General features: G+C 45.5%; 1 protein-coding gene across 1 annotated transcript; it reads right to left on the reverse strand.

The window, feature by feature from the left end:
• Window positions 1-6,587: 6,587 nt before the first annotated feature.
• Window positions 6,588-19,223, reverse strand: WNT1 (Wnt family member 1). Its single transcript, XM_030195251.1, has 4 exons — window positions 19,120-19,223; window positions 14,927-15,180; window positions 8,959-9,224; window positions 6,588-7,076 (listed from the first exon to the last, which is right to left on the reverse strand). The coding sequence occupies exons 1-4, from the start codon at window positions 19,221-19,223 to the stop codon at window positions 6,588-6,590; spliced, it is 1,113 nt and encodes a 370-aa protein (XP_030051111.1).
• Window positions 19,224-20,233: the final 1,010 nt, after the last annotated feature.

Consider the following 20,233-nt stretch of genomic DNA (forward strand, 5'->3'; position numbering starts at 1 on the left):
CCTCAGATCCCAGGGAAGCTTCTTCCTCCGATGCTGGCACTGAAGATTTCTCCACAGGCATGGATGGAGCCTCAGGAAGAATCTAGGGTTGATCTGCAGTTGGCACAAGTGCCCTTGTTGTCTGAAAAGATTGCAATGCAGTATCTGCACTATCTCCTCCCTGAGCATAGCTGGCTTGGTACCGCTTGTCAGCAATCGTTGTCTAGGTATGGTCCTGGGTTCAGTTCACAGAGGCAGTGGGTTCGTAGAGGCAGTGAGTTCCCAAAGAATACATGATCCACACGGGTTTGGATATATATAGAAAATATATAGTATGTACATATATAAGCTTACAGCACTTAGTACAGGGAAATAGTACAATGCTGTATCTGTGTGTGTGTTTAGATGGGAATCAATGAGAGAAAGGAAAGAATGGGGGGGGGGGTGCAGAGAAAGAGAGAGAAGTGCCTAAGAAAGCAGAGCCATGTGCTCTGGGAGAGAAAGCTTTGGGGTAGAGCTGGGGAAGAAAGGGGGGCCAGAGCCGGGGCTCTGGTGGTTGGAGATGGGTGTGTGCAGAGCGAAAGACACAGAGAAGTGACCTGAGCAGAGCTGTGTGCTTCTGCTTTATACCTCAGGAACAGAAAGAAATAAAAAAAACTTATTTTCTTCCCAGCCTTTGGTTTCAGCTCTTTCCTTTACCAACTCCAATTTGCTTTCTGAAGTCAGGAAGGTGACCATTTTCACAGGTTCTTCTCTTTGAAGTCCCTAGTTCTGGAGCCTATCTGTCTGGCTTTCTTTTGTTCTCACCGAGAGCACTGCTCCCAGAAGCCCAGAGAGGACATAGGTATGCTAATCAGGAGTAATTGAGAAACAACAGGGCTATCAGCCAGCTGGGCAATATTTGGTCCATTTGCTATCCTCATTGATTCCCAAGGGAGGGGGGAGTTATCAGAAGTCAGAAGCTGGTTTAATATTAATCTAAGTATGTCAAGCTGGTTTCATATTAATTTAAGTATGTCCAGCAATCCTAGTTGGTTTCATAGCAATCCTGACCTCCAGCAATCCTGACACCGCTCATTGAAGGAAAGCATTGACAAAGGTGAATATTAAAATACTAGTAAAAAAGCCACGTTTCTGATGCAAATGAAATGGGGGCTAGCAAGGTTTTCTTCTGTGTGCATGTGGGAGTGTGTGTGTCCCTGCCCTCTGCCCTCTCTCCCTTCCCCTGTGCTGTCTGTCCTCTCTGTCCCCTCCCTCCTCGGAGTCATCCTTCAGTGTTAAGTTTCCTGCTGTGCTGTGTTTATGTTACAGAGATAGTGAGGGCTTCTGCCCTCTCTCCCCTCCCCCCTCTGAGTCCTTCACTGTTACAGAGAGAGCGATTTGATTTTGTACTTTGCTGTGTTTTCCTTCACTGTTTGTGTTACAGAGAGAGCGAGGGCGGGGCAGACACTCATGGGGAAACCGGATATCTCTCCCCCTTCACACTTCCGGCTGGAGGCTTCATTTAGAACGTTGGTGGTGCCTTTTATATATAGAGATGTCATTCGGTACAGCTCTAAATTAAACTTACAATTATTATCGTTGTCATCAGTCTGAGAAGCAATGCTTTGTCTAACTGACCACCAGAACTCGCTGCTTTACTTTTTCTACCGTGAGAAAGTGATGACAGTGTGATGTCACTGTTTACACTAAGTGTGAAAAAGGTGTTTACTGAAGAAGAGAGAGTTGTTATTACGTTTTTGTGACAAATAACATTGCTAAATTTCCAACAAAGATTTGGACTTGAGGGCATAAATGAGCTTCTGAAAAAGATTGGTAGAACTGGTACAAGAGGACTTCAGAAGGGTGGTGACTGCATGGAAAGAATTTGATCAAAACATGATTGATTCTGGTCACCGCATCTTCAAAAAGATATAGTGGAATTAGAAAAGGTACAGAGAAGGGTGATGAAAATGATAAAGGGGCTGGGACGACTTCCCTATGAGGAAAGGCTAAAGTGGCTAGGGCTCTTCAACTTGGAGAAAAGACAACTGAGGGGAGATATGATAGAGTTCTATCAAATAATTAGTGAAATGGAATGGTAGACATGAATTACTTGCTTACTCTTTCCAAAAATACTAGGACTAGGGGGCAAGCAATGAAGCTACAAAGTAGTAAATTTAAAATCAATCGGAGAAATTTTTTTTTTCACTCAGCATGTAATTAAACTCTGAAATTTGTTATCAGAGAATGTAGTAAAAACAGTTAGCTTAGCGGGGTTTAAAAAGGTTTGGATGGCTTCCTAAATGAAAAGTCCATAGACCATTATTAAAATGGATTTGGGGAAAATCCACTGCTTATCTTTAGGATACTATGGCAATGTTCTACTGTGATGTAATCACTTACAAAACAGAAACCAGTAGACACGATCTCCAGAGTATCTACTTAACTTATAGATATTGGTTAATAATCCAGGTAACAAGCATCTTGCAGATTCCCAATTAGTAGCAACATTGTAGAAATGTAGAAAAAGTAAAGCAGCGAGTTCTGGTGGTCAGTTAGAAAAAGTGTTGCTTCTCAGACTGATGACAACAATAATTGTAAGTACCTGAAGATTGGAGAGTGGCCAATGTGACACCGATTTTTTTAAAAGGGTTCTAGGGGTGATCTGGGAAATTATAGACCGGTAAGCCTGACGTTGGTGTCGGGCAAAATAGTTGAAGCCATTATAAAGAATACAATTATAGAACACATAGACAAACATGGATTAATGGGACAGACTCAGCATGGGTTCAACTGAGGGAAGTCTTGCCTCACCAATTTGTTTCATTTTTTTTATCAATAGAAATCAAACATTTTTTTGAAGGTGTGAATAAACATGGATAAAGGTGAGCCGGTTGATGTAGTGGTTGATGTACAGAAATCTTTTGATAAAGTTTCTCATGAGAGGCTTCTGAGGAAAAATAAAGAGTCATGGGATAGGAGGCAAGATTTTGGTGTGGATTAGGAATTGGTTATTGAACAGAAAACAGAGAGTAGGGTTAAATGGTCATTTCTCTCAATGGAAGAGGGTGAACAGTGGAGTGCCGCAGGGATCTGTACTGGGATCGGTGCTATTTAACATATTTATATATGATATGGAAATCGGAATGACGAGTGAGGGGATCGAATTTGTAGAATTATTCAAGGTTGTTAAAACATGTGCAGACTGTGATATATTGCAGAAAGACCTTAGGAAATTGGAAGACTGGGCGTCCAAGTGGCAGATGAAATTTAATGTGGCCAAATGCAAGGTGATGCACATTGGAAAGAATAATCTGAATCACATTTACCTGATGCTAGGGTCCACCTTGGGGGTCAGCGCTCAAGAAAAAGATCTGGGTGTCACTGAAGATAATACGCTGAAATTTTCTGCTCAGTGTGTGGCAGCGGCTAAAAAAGCAAACAGGATGCTAGGAATTATTAGGAAAGGGATAGTGAATAAGACCGAAAATACTATAATGCCTTTGTATCACTCCATGATGCGTCCGCACCATGAGTATTGCATTCAGTTCTGGTCCCCATATCTCAAAAAAGATATAGTGAAATTAGAAAAGGTTCAAAGAAGAGCGACTAAAATGATAAAGGGGATTGAACTCCTCTCATATGAGGAAAGGCTAAAGAGGTTAGGGCTATTCAGCTTAGAAAAGACACGAATGAGGGGAGATATGATTGAGGTCTAGAAAATCCTGAGTGGTGTAGAACGAGTAGAAGTAAATTGATTTTTTACTCGTTCCAAAAGTACAAAGACTAGGGGACACTCGAGGAAGTTACATGGAAATACTTTTAAAACAAATAGGAGGACATATTTTTCAGTCAACGAATAGTTAAGCTCTGGAACTCTTTGCCGGAGGAGGTGGTAACAGCGGTTAGCATATCTGGGTTTTAAAAAGGTTTGGACAAATTCCTGGAGGAAAAGTCCATAGTCTGCTATTGAGACAGAAATGCGAAGCAACTACTTGCCCTGGGATTTGTAGAATTGAGTGTTGCCACAATTTGGGTTTCTGCCACGTACTTGTGACCTGGCTTGGCCACTGTCTGGAAAACAGGATACTGTGCTAGGTGGACCATTGGTCTGACCCAGTATGGCTACTCTTATGTTCTTATGTACCAATCCCAGGGCAAGCAGTTGCTTCCCATGTCTGTCTCAATAGCAGACTATGGACTTTTCCTCCAGGAACTTGTCCAAACCTTTTTTAAACCCAGATACGCTAACCGCTGTTACCACCTCCTCTGGCAAAGAGTTCCAAAGCTTAACATAATATGTACCTGTGTATAATATGTAGACCACTTTGATTGTAACCCTCTCCTTTTTCAACTTAATCATTAGATATGATATGAGATAGATTTGCTTACAGTGGAGGTCATATAGATGAAATCTATTCCAAGCATATTCATTAAAAAATATGCTGAACCCCTCATTGTTAGACCCTGGAAGAATGCGACTGACTCTCCCCCATCTCGACCATGCACATACCCAGCCTATTCCATCTATACTTCACCTCACCACCCACCTACTTTTCTCCGTTACATCACAGCTCCATCTTAATCTGCAACACCATCACAACCCCTCACAGCCGACTGCACTAGGTTCAACCCTTCACCTCTATGGCTCCTGCACACTCCACACATGCACTCCTTCCTTTCTCTGTTCCGATGCTGTCGCTCCAGGGTTCTGTACAGTTCTTTGCAGTCAATCAACACCAGCACCAATGCCACTGAAAAAATATATATTTTATTCTCTAGCAAAATACAGTAGAGGTGATTTTTTGAAAGCATTTCTGTAAATAAAAAACACTCGAAAGAAAAACACACAGTGGGGTTTGTCCAATGGAATGAGCTTTGTTTAGAATCTGTCCGGACATTGTGTTATAGAATTATAATAAATATGGACTATTTACAAACGAGAGAAGTTACATCAGCATTTCAGTGCACCTTGTTCACAAAACTAAAAAATAATACAACTTCAGAACAGAGAGAATCCTGCTACAAAAATATTTGGTAACTTTTAGCAAAGTTCAGGAAGAAAAGATAATACATTTGGTAGCAATGTAAACTCGGTATCTCTGGAAGGCTGTTTGTGGGTATGTTTATGGCAGGGTTGCGGGGAGTGGGGTACATTACAGGTATGGTGTGTGTCTGTGGCATGGCATGGAGAGCTTGTGCTATCTGTGTAGAAGTGTTTCTTTTCATATGGAATTCATGTACTTACAATGTTTAATAGTTTAGAAATATCTGGTACAATCCTTTCCTTTTTCGTCTTCCTCCTCACCCCTCGCCTCCTTATACACAGGTAATACAAAGTTGAAGGTTAATGTGAGAACTTGGGTTCATATGAGTCATTTGAGAATGGCCGATGTTACACTCTGCTCCCAGCTGCTGCTATGAGGCACAGAGCTTACTGTGCTGGCAACATTTGCTGTAGCCAGTCTAAACCAAACATTATTTAGAATGTAATGCACAAAAGGGTTTTCCGTGGCTCTAAGGTGTGCTGTTGGCAGCCACCCGAGAACCCCATCCAAATGTATTACAATGAGCTCATTAATATTTAAATGAGCATTCTGAGTGATGTACAGCCATTTCTGTGCACTGTGTGCCTACCTTTAACGTGCAGAAATTATTGACAGGTCTGGAGCTGTCATTATGGAGAGTGGCCTGGGATGCACTGGGAGGGACCTAAGCACCATATAAGGCAAGAACTCCTTCAAGGTGGGATAAGAGGCAGGAGGAGGCGGTCCTCCTGCCTCCAACTTTGACAGTATGTGGAGGGGTTTGGGGCGAAGGAATGCCACTAGACTACCAGGGCTTGCCATTAGGGGGTCTGGCTTGGCCTGGGGCCCATTGAGTTAGGTTGGTGGGGGTCGGTCTTGGGGTTGGGTTCATGGGGGAGGGGGTCCACTGGATCGTTAGGGATTTTTTGGGTTCCAGGGGAGGCACATGGGGTAGGTTCAGGGAGGGGTTTAGTTAAGGTCTTGGGGGCTGGGATTAGACCACCAGGGAAAGTTTTGGAGGTGGCGACAGCAAGGGAGGATTTGGGGTCTGTGTGCTGTCAAATGCATTTAACAGCGACTGATGCACAAAGGGAGATCCATTCATCTCATTTGCATGTGATCCCCTTTGTGCATTGGTTTGCGATTCGGTAACTTTTCTCAAGGAAGGCACCCGTATTAATGGGTGACTTTGTGCATCGGCCCCTGAGACCTTCACTGCGTCTTCCCCCTCCTACCCCACCAAACCCTCCAATAACTCTCCTCCCAAGCCTTGGCCAGATCCTCAGTTCAGTCATTGCATGCTCTAGGCTTTTCTCCATCATCCATATATCTTCATTTGTCCATTAGAACTGGTGATTTTCTGATATGGAAATATTCTGAATTATAAGTCCATTTTGTTTCTCCTTATAGCCTGCTATCAACCTGATTTCAACAGAGGCAGTTCCAGAGGGATTCAAAGATCTGAAGGACTGGTAGAGCAGCCAGCTTGATGTCTAGGAATTCACAAGCACCTCCCTGGGTGACATCGAAATGACAGTGCCTGGAGCATTGAAAGCCCCAGAGCAGGAATCACAGTACCTGTAGTCTCCATCCCTGCATTCACAAGCACTCGTGTAACACTTGTGTGTTAGTGCAGTTCAAGCAACTGACATGGCAGCACCAATGGAAAGTGCAGTTGCATCTCTCGGTGACCTGCTCTGACCGGGTCCTGTACCCTCGCCCACAGCAGAGCAGCTCACAGCCATCCAGAGCCAGAGAGGAGCTGTTACAGGTACGTCCTGTGGTACCCAAGGTGCCCGTCTTACCACTGTACGTACAGAAGTTTGGGGACTTCTCAAAGTAGACCAAGTCCTGGACAGAAGGTGGCTTGTGTGCTGGATTCTCAGGCTCCAGGTGGTATATGTCGGCTCTGGATGCCCGGTTGCTGCCTTTGTTCCCATAAATGACCCTGGAGGCTCCATCAAAGCGATCCTTCAGAAAGTCTCCCACTGTACGGAAGGTGGGGAGTCGCATCCAGCAGGTTTTCACCGTACAAGAGCCTGACATGCCGTGACACTTACACTCCTGTCGCATCTCAGAAAATACTGTCTGGAAGAAGTGGGATAAAACTCTATTAGTAAATGAAAGGCTGTGTGGGGATCTAGGGAATGGGGGAAAAAGGGCCGCCAAGAGACTGAACTGGGCCCGGGTAGAGCCGCCGCTGCTGGGCCCCCCCCCCCCCAGGACCACCATGTAGCCACACCACAAATATTGGGGAAGCTAGAGCCCAAAGTGTGTGTGTGGGGGGCATTTTGCCCCACCTCCCTGCCCCTGCCGCAACTCCACATACCTTGACTGGTGAGGGCCCCAAGCCTGGCCAGTAGAAGCCTTCCTCCAGCGCTGTTCTCCGCCGAGAACATCGCTGGAAGAAGGGCTTCTGCTGGTAGGGCTTGAGGACCCCTGCCAGTCACACCAGAGGCCCCAAAGTCTTGTGTCTGCTCCTCCCCAGCCTCTAAGGGGGGGCCTAGCACCAGAGTTTTCTGTCTTCTGCTCCTGTCAGGACACGATCACCCAGGTTCTATCAAGAGCAGGAGAGAGACCGATCCCGGTGCCAGGCCCCCCTTGGAGGCCGGGCCCAGGGGAATCTTGCCCCCCTGCCCCCCCCCCCTCTTGGCAGCCCTGGGGGAAAATATGGCATGCTGCCAGAGGTTGTGAGCTCTTTCACAGCAGCGCTCTCGCTGGGGTATAGGAGTGTGAATCTGCTTGTAAGAATGCTCTCAGTACCAGAGTCCCAGCAGAGCAGCTCCCTTGGGGCAGATCTAATGTGAGACAATCATATTATATCTGCTGACTGAGTGGATTTACTCAGTTCTAAATATTCCTCTGTCTGGATACAGTGTTTGTTTAATTACCATAACATTAAGTAAGAGATATTGGCAAGGAACAAATACTAAGAATTAAGAGCAGGTTTTCTATAAAAATTGATGTCTTCTGTCCAAAACTGCTTGTCCCACACATTTGGAAAGCAGAAGCTATGACCACTTCCCTTCCCCCTATCCATCGCTTTCCAATTAATTCATTTTATAGCAATTATAAAATTGTAACCATTTCCTCACAGACATGTCTGCAGATAGCAGGGGACCCTAAGAGTCTGGCCAGACGAGTGCAGTGATTCACTGCAGAAGGTTGTGAAATGAATTATTCACGTTTCTACATGGGGAAAGCAGGACCCCTCCATCCAAAGGTTCATCTTTAGTTAATATGCCACAAATCATCCTGTCTCTGTACTTTCTGTCCCTGTTTCTTGCTCCATGTCGCTCTCCTGCCATGCACATTTCTCCTCCCTTCTGTGTCCCTCTCCTTTCATCTCTCTCATTCTTATCTTGCTCACCCTTTGTCTCCTAGTTCTTCTCCTTCCCTTTCTTTCTATCTCTTCATTTCTTTTCGTCTTGATCTCTGTCTCTTTCTCTCTTTCTGGAAGCTGATTTTGTCTCTAGACTAGGGGTTCCCAACCCAGTCCTCAGGACACACCTAGTCAGTCAGGTTTGTAGGATATGAACAATGAATATGCATGAGATAAATTTGCATACAATGGAGGTAGGGCATGCAAATCTATTTCATGCATATTCATTGTGCATATCCTGAAAACCTGACTAGTTAGGTGTGTCCCAAGGACTGGTTTGAGAACCCCTGTTCTAGACCTATAGTTCTGAAATCTGTCCTGTGGGATGGTCAGTTGATTGCAGTTTTTTTTAAAAAAGGGTATCCGCATGAGACATTTACATGCATGACTTCTGTTGTAGTCAAACATATCTCAAGCATGATATTCACGGTGGATATCCTGAAAATCTGATTGACTAGGTGCCTCAGAGGATAGTTTTTGAAACCACTAACCTAGAGTACTGGCCTGTGGCTCTACATGGATTTTCCCTCTGAGTTTATTCACTAAACGCATTGCACAGTCATGAAAAGATATGCAATAGGGGCTTACCCGTCTCCCTGCTTCATTATTATGAAGATTCATCAGGAACTTCAGGTCTCTTCCTCGTTCACTAGAATCCACAAACTCGCGACCAAAGACCCTCCCAAAATCAATGTTGTCACTGCAGCCACCCCAATGCCAATCTGGACCCCCTGGACCCCTTCGCCTATAGTCACATGTGCAAGATTCAATGGATCCTTCAGAGCAGGACCTGGCCACTGAGTGTGTGACTCCAGCACTGGTCAAGGCGAAGATGAAGGCAGTTTCCCTGCAACCTGTAGAAGAGAAAGGATGCTTTACTAAATGCTGACCAGAAAAGAACTCTCCCTGTTGGCAGGGCCGGTCCTAGGGTCTCTGGCGCCCCCCTGCAGACTATGAATTGGCACCCGCGTGCCCCCCCTCCAGCACCCGCATGCCCCCACCCCCCAGCATCTCCTTTCTCTCTTCTCCCACCCTGCCCCTGTCCAGTGATTCTCCTTCGCCCCATCTCCCGCCGCCCTTGATGCTTTAAATCTTTAATTTACCTCCGTTCCAGCAGCCGCGTCATTTGAAAGACTTGTCCCATCTCTAGCCTTCCCTCCCTTCGTGAGTTCGTTCTGCAGTCCCGCCCTCGAGGAAATGACATCAGAAGGCGGGACTGTGGAACGAACTCACGAAGGGAGGGAAGGCTAGAGACGGGGCAGGGCTTTCAAATGATGCGGCTGCTGGAACGGAGGTAAATTAAAGGTTTAAAGCACCAAGGGCAGCACGGTATGGTGCCGCAGCGCTGCAGCGGTGCCCTTGAAGGCAGGCGCCCCCCTGCGGCGCTTACCCCGCTTACCGGGTTTGACCGGCCCTGCCTGTTGGCCCCACAGTTACACTTTAACCTTTTTGCATAAAATCAGAGAATTTACCAATACGTGTGTGACATGGGAGTCAACTTTTCAAAATGATTGGGGGTGATTTTAATTACTCCAATATTGACTGGATAAATATCGCATCAGGACATACTAGGGAGGTAAAATTATGTTTCACGGAGCAGCTGGTTGAGGAACCAACAAGAGGGGGAGCTATTTTAGATCTACTCATTAGTGGAACACAAGATTTAGTGAGAGAAGCCAAATCAGTTAACAACTGGAGTGAGGATATTAATGAAATCAATTATAGCAGTATTTAACTTTCAGAAGGGAGACCATGATCAAACGTGAGAAATTGTTACATAGAGAACTGAAAGAAACAGCTGTTCAATCAGGGGGCCTTAGAACTGCCCAGCCCAAGGCCACCTTGACATAAATTATTTCTAGAGAGCTGCCAGTGTACAGAGTGAATCACATATTTACAGCAGAATTTACAGTCTCTGAGCCACTAAGGAAGTCAAATGACTCTTTTAAGACACTAGTGAGTGACAGCTAATAGCTCATTACTTGTACTGCTACACACTTAGGCTGAAATACAACCAGAGGTCCACTGAGTTCAACCTTTATTCTGATGGCCCAATAGCTTTGTCCACGATTTTCCAGGGAAAAGTTTCAAAAACATTTACTGACTGATATTCAGCCATACAGGAATAGCTCCTATATGGTTAAATAGCATTTAACCAGCTAGGCGCTAATATTCAAGTGTGAGATAACTGGTTATCTCCATGACATATTCCGCCAGTATCACTATGCTCATATTAGCCCTCTCCTCAAGACCCTTCATTGGCTCCCTATCCATTTCCGCATACAGTTTAAACTACTCTTATTGACTTACAAGTGCTTTCACTCTGCAGCTCCTCAGTACCTCTCCACTCTTATGTCTCCCTACACTCTTCCCCAGGAGCTCCGTTCACTGGGTAAATCTCTCCTATCTGCACCCTTCTCCTCCACTGCCACTCCTTTTATCTTGCTGCACCATATACCTGGAATAGACTTCCCGAGCCAGTATGTCAAGCTCCATCTCTGGCCATCTTCAAATCTAGGCTAAAAACCCACCTTTTTGATGCTGCTTTTAACTCCTAACCCTTTACTCACTTGTTCAGTACCCATGTTTTATCATTCCCACCTTAGTAATCCCCTTATTTCTTATTTGTCCTGTTTGTCTGTCCTAGTTAGATTGTAAGCTCTTTTGAGCAGGGACTATCTCTTCATGTCCAGTGTACAGTGCTGTCTACGTCTAGTAGCGCTTTAGAGATGATAAATAGTAGTAGTAGTATAATTAGCGCATAGCGACTAACCGGCTATATTATACGATTTAACCAGCTAGCTACAAATACTCAGCACTTCGCTGCCTAAGTTTAGTGGCCGAATTGGACTGCCTACATAGCATCCTATCTTTGGCTGCTATAAATATTACCAGCCAACACTGACTATTGACTTGGACAGTTAAGCTTAAACTGGCCTTAGAAAGAGAAAGAGTGGAGGAGTGGCCTAGTGGTTAGAGCACTGGTCCAGAGGTGGCCAGTTCAAATCCCACTGTTGCTCCTTGTGACCTTGGGCAAGTCACTTAACCTTCCATTGCCTCAGGTACAAACTTAGATTGTGAGCCCTCCTGGGACAGAGAAATATCCAGAGAACCTGAATATAACTCACCTTGAGCTACTACTGAGAAAGGTGTGAGCAAAATCTAAAAAAATAAATAAGTTTTCTTCTATTTACTGTAATATTTTCCTTTAATTATCCATCTTCCTACGGATTTACTGTTCTTGGGTTTCTCTCTTCGTGGACTATGATTAAGATTTATCTTTTTTATAATATTATGTTAGTATTTCCTTGTTCTTCATTCGGAATTTCTTGTCAAAGTATTATTATGTCTTTGATGTAACTTGAAACTCAAATTTAAAAACAAAAAGGCCACAACCCCCCAGATATTCAATACTGGTCACTGGAAATGGCTCGGCAATGTATATCTGGGCCCAGCGTCGATCACGGCACTTAGTCGTCCTGCCTCCTACAGGCTGAATATCATCCGGTTAGAATTTTGCAACAATAAAAGAAATCTTCCCACCGCCAGCTCTGACAATTGGCTTAGAGCTGCTGGATTAGAATGTTCCTTTAACATTTTACCATCTCTATCATTTGCCTCTGTAAACCTATTCAATTTACTTTGGAATAGATTGGTGGGGAAATTCTGTACACCGGCGCTTCGTTTTTGGCAATCCAGTGCAGCAAAAGAGTGCCAATTCGAGGCGTCTACTGATGCCAGATTAATGGCAGGGTTAGTGGGTGTGCCTGAATGTGCCACTCAAAATAACATTGTAAATGACGGCAGACAAAGACCTGAATGGTCCATCCAGTCTGCCCAACAGTGTCTCTTATAAGATCTACATGTTGATGCTTAGCATTAGAGAAAGCAAGAAGTGGGGACAGTCAGGTTCTTCAAAAACAGACCAGAGACGCTGGAGAAGGGTGACAAACGTTAACAAATGATGACTCAACAAGGCACCAAGTTTCGGCAGACGTATTTGTGTAGACTCCTGAGGAAGGCACCCCCGTGTGCCGAAACATGGTACCTTGTTGAGTCATCATTCATTAAAGTTTGTCAACCTTCTCCAGCGTTTCTGGTCTGTTTTTGAAGGGCCTGACTCTATTCCCACTCCTTGCTTTCTCTGTGATACTCTTCATGTGATATCAGTGTTCTTTCCACATCTGTGGTTTCTATTGATGCTTGGCATTACCCATGCTCCTTCCCCATGTATGCTGTAGTATAGTGCTTAGGGCAAGGGCATGTGTAACTGGCATATATTTCTGCCAAATGCAGATGCACCTTTTACAGAATTGCCCTGCATGGGTTTTAGGCATAAAACCTTTACTAGACTGCCATTCAAGCTAAAGTCCATCTTATTTTCCTTCCTGTTTACTAAGCTGCGCTAGCACTGGCACAGCCCATTCAGCTATATTAATTTATTGTATTTAACCATGTTTTATTTATTAATTTGTTACATTTATACCCCACATTTCCCACCTATTTGAAGGCTCAATGTGGCTTACAAGTAACCGTAAGGCATTTGCCATTACGATTGGTAACAAATACAAGATTGTGTTGTGGTCAGATGAGGTAGATGTGATTCAGGCGTCATTGGGTTGAGGGGAATGATGATAGTAGGTTCTCCAGTATGATCCTTAATTATGTTGTGTTGCTGGGTGTGGGGAGTTATGTTTTATTTCATCTTATCCTTTTATTGTCTTCTAAACTACCTTGATTAACTAAGGGACTCTTTTATCAAGCCACACTATCAATTCCCACGTGACAATGCCAACGAAGCCCATGCAAAGTAAATAGGCTTTGTTGGCATTACCACACTGGGGACCGTTAGCTCGGTGGAGATGAAAACAGTAACGGAATTCAAAAATGCGTGGGATAAACATAAAGGAATCCTGTTCAGAAGGAATGGATCCTCAGAAGCTTAGCGGAGATTGGGTGGCAGAGCCAGTGGGGGGAGGCGGGGCTAGTGGTTGGAAGGTGGGCCTTGTTCTGGGCAGACGTCTACGGTCTGTGCCCTGAAAATGGCAGAAACAAATCAAGGTCAGGTATACACATAAAGTAGCACATATGAGTTTAAATTGTTGGGCAGGCTAGATGGACTGTGCAGGTCTATTTCTGCTGTCATCTACTATGTTACTATGTAAGGTTGGAAGGGGGTAAAGTGAATTCTATAAATTAATACTTTTGCCAGCAAAATGTGTTGTTTCAGTACATGATCTTGTCTCACAGGACAAGTTTAACTTTGGGCTGGGTGGGCTACATTAGTAGCCCTAGGCAGGGGGGGGGAGGGGAGCCGGGAGACTGATGGGACAGGAGAACTAGAGGGATGGTGGGAACAGGGTGGTATGGGGTAGTGGTGCTGGAGGTGGTGGGGGGGAGCAGGGGATTAGTCCCTGAGGACTGCGTTGTAATTTTGAAATTGGCTTTTGCCACCAAGGCCCCGGAGTTGGATTGTTGAGTTAGCAAGGGAGGGGGGCAAGGTGATGAGAGGGGCTATTTAATGGGGTTGCACGGTCTTTATCCTGCTCTTTGGAGACAGCTTTTCCGCCCTCCCTCCCAATGGTGGGGCCCTAGGTTGGGCTGGGTGTGAACCACCGTCAACTCCAGGCTCCGCCCTTTCTGTCTCGCCTCACCCCATGCTTGGAATAAACTCCCTGAGCCCATACGCCAGGCCCCCTCCCTGCCCATCTTCAAATCCTTACTCAAAGCCCACCTCTTCAATGTCGCCTTCGGCACCTAACCACTACACCTCTATTCAGGAAATCTAGACTGCCCCAACTTGACATTTCGTCCTTTAGATTGTAAGCTCCTTTGAGCAGGGACTGTCCTTCTTTGTTAAACTGTACAGCGCTGCGTAACCCTAGTAGCGCTCTAGAAATGTTAAGTAGTAGTAGTAGGATGGTGGCAGTGGTTGGTGATGTCACAGCCGGTGGACACCCGAGCTACAGAGGTTCAGCTCATTGAGTGATGAGTGCTTAATAAGGCTCTAAGAGCTGGTAGGCAGGAGGGTCAGGCGACCCAGACAGAATGAGCAGGGAGGTCCATGCCATAACCTTTGTCCTAGCTATTACGATGAGGCAGTAAGGTGAAGGAATGTTATGTGATGTTAATATTTATCTTCATGTGTAGTTCGGGTGAAGGTTGTATTTAGTACTGTTTATGGTTTATTTATTTATTACATTTGTACCCCGCGCTTTCCCACATGCTCATGTTAAATGGTTATCTGTTAATAAATAAGCTGTGATCTAATTTACTATCAATCAATCTCATTCACTTATTTTATGGTGCTTTCAAGTTCTTGGCATGAAGGGTAAAGGGTGAGGGAGGGGTAACCTGTAAAGGAGGAGGGGAGGGTGAGCGTGAGGGCTGGAGGTATGGAGAAGGGGGGCAGAGAGGTGGACAGTCCCAGATCCAAGGGTTAATAATTCCAGCCCTCTGAATACAAACAAAAATCCCTCCTTTTAAAGGCGATAACATCTATTACCCCTTAATCTTAGAAAAAGATGCTCCTTGTTTGACCCAGCCAAAGACTGACCTCTGTTGACTATCTTGCCGAAGACATTTGGGCCCTGGGTGGTGGGGCAGTTCCACCTGCGGTTCCGGAACTGCCACTTACACTCCTTGATGGCACTCTGCAGGCCACTGCTGATGCTGTGCAGGATTCCCGGATTTTGGCGAATCAGTTTCCTCTGCTTCCGACTCAGCAGCTGCAGGCTGGGGTCCAAAACCAGCTGCACGTTCTTGGAGTCCATTAATAAATTTGTGGAGGTGGCAACATTTACAATCCCCCTAAGCAAGGCATGAAAAGAAGATCCAGTGTTATTTTGTTACTTTACTAACCACTTAAATGATAATAGCATGGATTTCACTGCCTAACTAATTAAAAAAACATTTTCTTTATTGTGCAATTAGAATATCATTATTTTCGTTGCAGAATTCCATGCACCCTTGCCTTAGATTAGAACGTTCTCCCTAGGTCAGGACTTGTTAACGCTGTCCTGGTGAATTCACAGCCCATCAGGTTTTCCCCATTGAACTACATTTGTGGACAGGGTCAGTGTTAGAGGGGGACAAACAGGGCATCTGCCCTGGGCCCCACAGCTCCAGGGAGCCCCACAGTCCAAGCATCTCGTTCCCTTCTCCCCACCACAGTCCATCTCTTCCTCCCCTTCCCGGTCTTTAAAAATGTATTTCTCTTCTCAGAGGGGCCCCGGCGCGGCAGCCATTCTCACAAGCTGCCTCTGGCTGTCCCGAAGCTTTCCCTCTCTGCTGCAATCTGCCCTCTCTGATGCGATTTCCTGTTTCTGTGTGGATGGATCGCGGCAGAGAGGAAAAGCTTCGGGACAGTCGGACGCAGCTTGTGAGGATGGCTGCCACGCCGGGGCCCCTCTGAGAAGGGAAATAAATTTTTTAAAGAAGACCGCAAGGCGAGAGGATGGGAGGGAGATGGACTGTGGTGGGGAGAAGGGGAAGGGATGCCCAGACCAGGTAGTAGCAATGCAGATGAGGAGAGGGGGGATCAGGGGTCCCCTCCTTAATTTCTCACCCTGGGCCCCATCATGTCTAAAAACGGCCCTGCTTGTGGGTATCCTGAAACGTTGACCAGTTCTGGGGTCACCTGGACCGTTTTAGGGAGCCCTGCTTTAGAGAATAGAAAGGACAGAATGGTACTTGTTTCCAATATTGCTGCCCCCATGCTCAGGAAAGGTCAGTGCTATAGATCATTAAGCAGTAGTGACTGAGAGAAAGGTCAGTCTCTGGCTCTTGTGGGTAATCTCAGAACAGGATGCCAAAGGAAAAGGTCCCCAAAAGTCTGTATTTTATAAAGGTACACAAATGTACGCCTGATCTGGTGTGATTGTGTGCACGGACACTGCAACACCACCCCATCGCCACTCAGAATACACCTGGGAATGCCCGTGTGCAGGTTGCAGAACAGTTGGCACAAACTTTCAGTTCATCTGAATTTTTTACAGGTGGATACCCCCCCCCCCTCCTCCTCCTCCCCCTACGATTCTGTAAGAACCATTTTCCATGCTTTATACGACTTTCCTCCCCTGTGTAATCACCCCTTGGTGTCCAGAGAGAGAGGGAGAGCAGAGAAACTGGTCAGTCCTCTATCCAGAGATGCTGTTACCTACGGGCAGAAGTTACACAATAAATTCAGAGAATTTAAGCTGCTTCTTTGCTAAAGGTCCTTTGCTGATGGATAAAAGCCCAGTAATAGGCAATAGCCCTGGTTAATAAAGATTGTTCTCCATAGCTGTAGAATGAGGGAAAGTCGTTTTCAAGTAAAACCCTATAACACAGTTCAATAGCCAGCAGAAAGCTGCTTTCCTGTTCAAAACGTAGCAAGGAAGGGGGACCAGAGAACCTTTTAGAGGTGAAAGAAAGTGGAGGGTTTGAAATTGCTGAAAGTAGTTAGAATGTTTTGGCAAACTTCTTAGACAAAGTGTCATTTTACAATGCATTTTTACTGTAAGAGGGATGGGGGGGGGGGGGGGGGGAATCCCCTTTCCCTGATCATTTATAAACTAGAAGCCTAAAGTAGAGGGGTTGCTGTGTTCATTCCACTGAATGCACAGAACTAAAGATGAATAAATAAAAACAGCAAAAAAAAAAAAAAAAGGTGATACCCTAAAACCGGTAAAGCAGCCAGCCTCATGTACCAGCAGCGTAGGTGAGCTCCCTCCCCCTCCCCTTACTCGACAGGAGAGACATGAGAAAAAGACCCCGCGCCTCAAACCCAAACACCCAAGCTAGTGCAAGAAAGTCTCATCTGAAGATCATTACAGAAGCAACCAACAAAGCGACACTTTTTTACACCTAGGGGGTCACTTCCTGGAGGAATACTGCGTAAATTTAGCTCGCTGTGAAAGAGGGAACCAACACGAGAATGGAGGGATCTTGGATTCTGGTCTGGGGGAACCATGTGGAGATCTCCAGCACAAGCAGAAGCAGGAAATGGAGGGCTGTTGAACTGAGTGTGGGATCCTGGTAGATGAGGGAAGGAGCGGCTGGTCCCAGTGAGGAAGAAGATAAGAGCTGAGTGGGGATGCCCAGTGCTATCCTATAAGCGGTCCAGCATCTGGGATATATCCTTGCAATGCAGGACAGTGCATGGACCTATCGGTCTTTTTCTGCCGATATTCACCTAAGTACTGTGTCAAAAAGTCAGAGATTTCCCCTGGAGGGGTAGAATCGCAATGAAAAGATGCCACCAGGGGAGATAATCCAGTTAGAACCAATATGGCCTGGCAAAGGAATGTAGATGTGCCTAAATTCCAACTTCTTAGCCATGGAGAGGGAAACGGGGGAAAATTAGCTTAAGTTTATACCCGGGACAAGCCGGCGTGTTCTCCAGCCCTAACTTCAAAGCTCGGGAAGAGTGTGGATGGAACTTAGATTGAATTTTTTGCAAAACATGAAGCAGGGGAGGTTTTGTATTTTACCCTGAAACCAGCAAGATTAGATGCCCAGGAACCTGCAAGGCAGGTGAGGCGTGACCCTGACGGCTGGTCCTGCTATAGGAAACTTCAGCTTGTTAAGGGAAGAACACCAAAGTACGAAATATCTGAGTGCAGATCTCCAGGTTTTTTTTCCTTTAGATAGTGAAGGAATACAATAACTTGCCACTATATAAGCATCGGAGAGATCCAGTAGAAAAAACATCGTGTTAATCTATCATAAGGGCCTGAGCCATAGCTTCACAAGCCCCCATCACTTTCAGTGGCAAGTTCAGAGGCCCAGTTCAAACTCCGAGAGAGGGCGACCCTTTCTTTAGGTAAAAGACTTTTGCGATCGTTTCCATTGCGCTACGAGCGTTTTCGCGCATTAGAAGAAACAACGGTCAGGATCTCTTAGTACATAACACGGTCTTTAAGGAAGCCGCCCCGGTTTAAACCGTTTCCCTCTTTGCTCACCTACTGATCCCTAATATCCTTATTCAATTAGGATTTAGGAGGTCCAAATCAGACTGATAACCCTACAACTTCCTCTGCGTTGCTGGGTTTCTGCCTTTAATTTGGTCTGAGCTGTATAGAAGCCATAATAAGATAATTCTATTATTTAGACTTGCCTAGTTTGTGGATAACATGTCAAAAAAGGTCATTATTAGTTTACATATATTTCATATCCATGATCTAGTAAAATATGAAAGTTGTACTACCTGAGCCCACAGGCATCCTATCTCAGATTAAACATTGCACAGAAGTCTGGCTCCGTAATTCTCAGTAAATCATATCACAGATGATATTGTATCACGATTATTAAACAGTCAAAAATGAAATAGGAAGGGACTAGAAAATAAAAAGAATCGGGTTGTTTGGTCCAAGAGGCAGAATTTCAGGTGGAGCAGCATGAAAGACTCTGGAAAGGTTAGATCGATGGAAATGGGAGGGCTGGACAGACAAAACTAGTTACTGAGCAGTAAATCCACCTTACGCTCAAACACACAAAGAGGAAAGCGATAAGAGGTGTCCTTGAATGTGTTTTCTTAGGAGGGATGTGAGATTTTTCTCGCCTCTTTTGTAAGTACATAAACTGACTTGGAAAAGGAAAGCTCCCTCTGCTCCCAAACCCCAGGGGTAAACGCGGGATCCTGGCAGATGAGGGAAGGGGCGGCTGGTACCCGGCTGATCTGCCCACCCCGTCCCCTTCCTGCCGCCCTGGGCTTCTTCACTCCCATCCGCGAAAGACTAGCGTCAGATTTTTCAGGGAAGGACTTACCACCATCGCCCGCTGTTATTCACGGCCAGAGTGTTGGACAAGGAAGAAAAAGTCAAAACCCAGAAAGTTCTGAAGCTCAAAATAAAGGCCGGTGGTGGCTTCATGGCTCTCTGGGGCTGGAGGCGTCTCCTCAGATGAAAAGCGAGCCTTGGCACTGCAGAGCTTTCTCCTTCACAAGGGCTGCGGGACGAACTGTGCTTTTTTTCTCTCCAGCTAAAGCTCTGAAGATTATGTAATATAATGAATATATCTCTTATATATAGCAGACTTGGAGGAACTATAAACGCGAAACAAAAAGAGATTATTCAGCTGCACGAAGCAGTAATTCTTGCATCGTTAAAAAAAAACACACAGAAAAAAAGGTGAGAGAAGGCTCCGATCTTCTGGTTTCTGGAGGAAAAGTTAGGAAAAGGTGGGGAGTGAGGGGATCCCGAGAGAGATGGACATCTGTGGGTTGAGGATCTCAGCTTCGGCCGCTGTCCTTTCAGTGTCTCCTGACCTCTTGCCTGTTCTTATAGAGAGCAGGAGGGTCTCCATCAGCTGAAGCCCTCACTCTAACAATGAGGGGCAGGAGATACATTCTGCTCCCATTCACAGGGGCACAGCAAGCAGGAGCTGTCTTTCCATCAAATTGTTCATGGGGAGGGGGGGGGGGGGAGCTTGCAATCAATGCTCTCAATGTCCTTACAGGCAACCTCCACCCTTCTTCCCAAATCCCTCTCCACATATACCCCCCAGAGCGCGTGGAGGGGAGATCACTGCCCTCCCAATGAGCACTTGGCTTACTCACAGTTGAAGAGGATCGTGGGTTGGGAAATAATATTTGGCCAAGCAGCTAAAATCGAGAATGACTCCCTCAGATGGAAAATTGTGTGTGTGTGGGGTGGAGGGGGGGGGGGGGGGAGGAGTGAGTGGAAAGGTATCCCATATTGTGGGATATATCATAGAGAAACTAGTGTGATTGCTCTGTTAATACATTAAAAACAAATAAAAGATAAGAGGATGCTCATATAACCTCAAAAATACCCCCAAATTACAGAAAACAGAGAGAGCCAATAATGGGAAGGTGGTGATGGGGTCAGGCAGGGGGTCTCCCTTGAAAGAAATTATTCGC

This window comes from Microcaecilia unicolor, chromosome 3 (genome assembly GCF_901765095.1).
Source record: "Microcaecilia unicolor chromosome 3, aMicUni1.1, whole genome shotgun sequence".
Taxonomy (NCBI): Eukaryota; Metazoa; Chordata; class Amphibia; order Gymnophiona; family Siphonopidae; genus Microcaecilia; species Microcaecilia unicolor.

Bases quoted from the DNA above. Each gene is read 5' to 3' on its own strand.
- WNT1 (XM_030195251.1), bottom strand. From the start codon at position 19,223: ATGAAGCCACCACCGGCCTTTATTTTGAGCTTCAGAACTTTCTGGGTT. The intron at 9,225-14,926 runs GTCAGTCTTTGG...TCTCTTCTACAG, and splicing joins CGGCAAGATAGTCAACAGAG to GTTGCAGGGAAACTGCCTTC. The intron at 7,077-8,958 runs GTAAGCCCCTAT...CACTTCTTCCAG, and splicing joins ATAATGAAGCAGGGAGACGG to ACAGTATTTTCTGAGATGCG.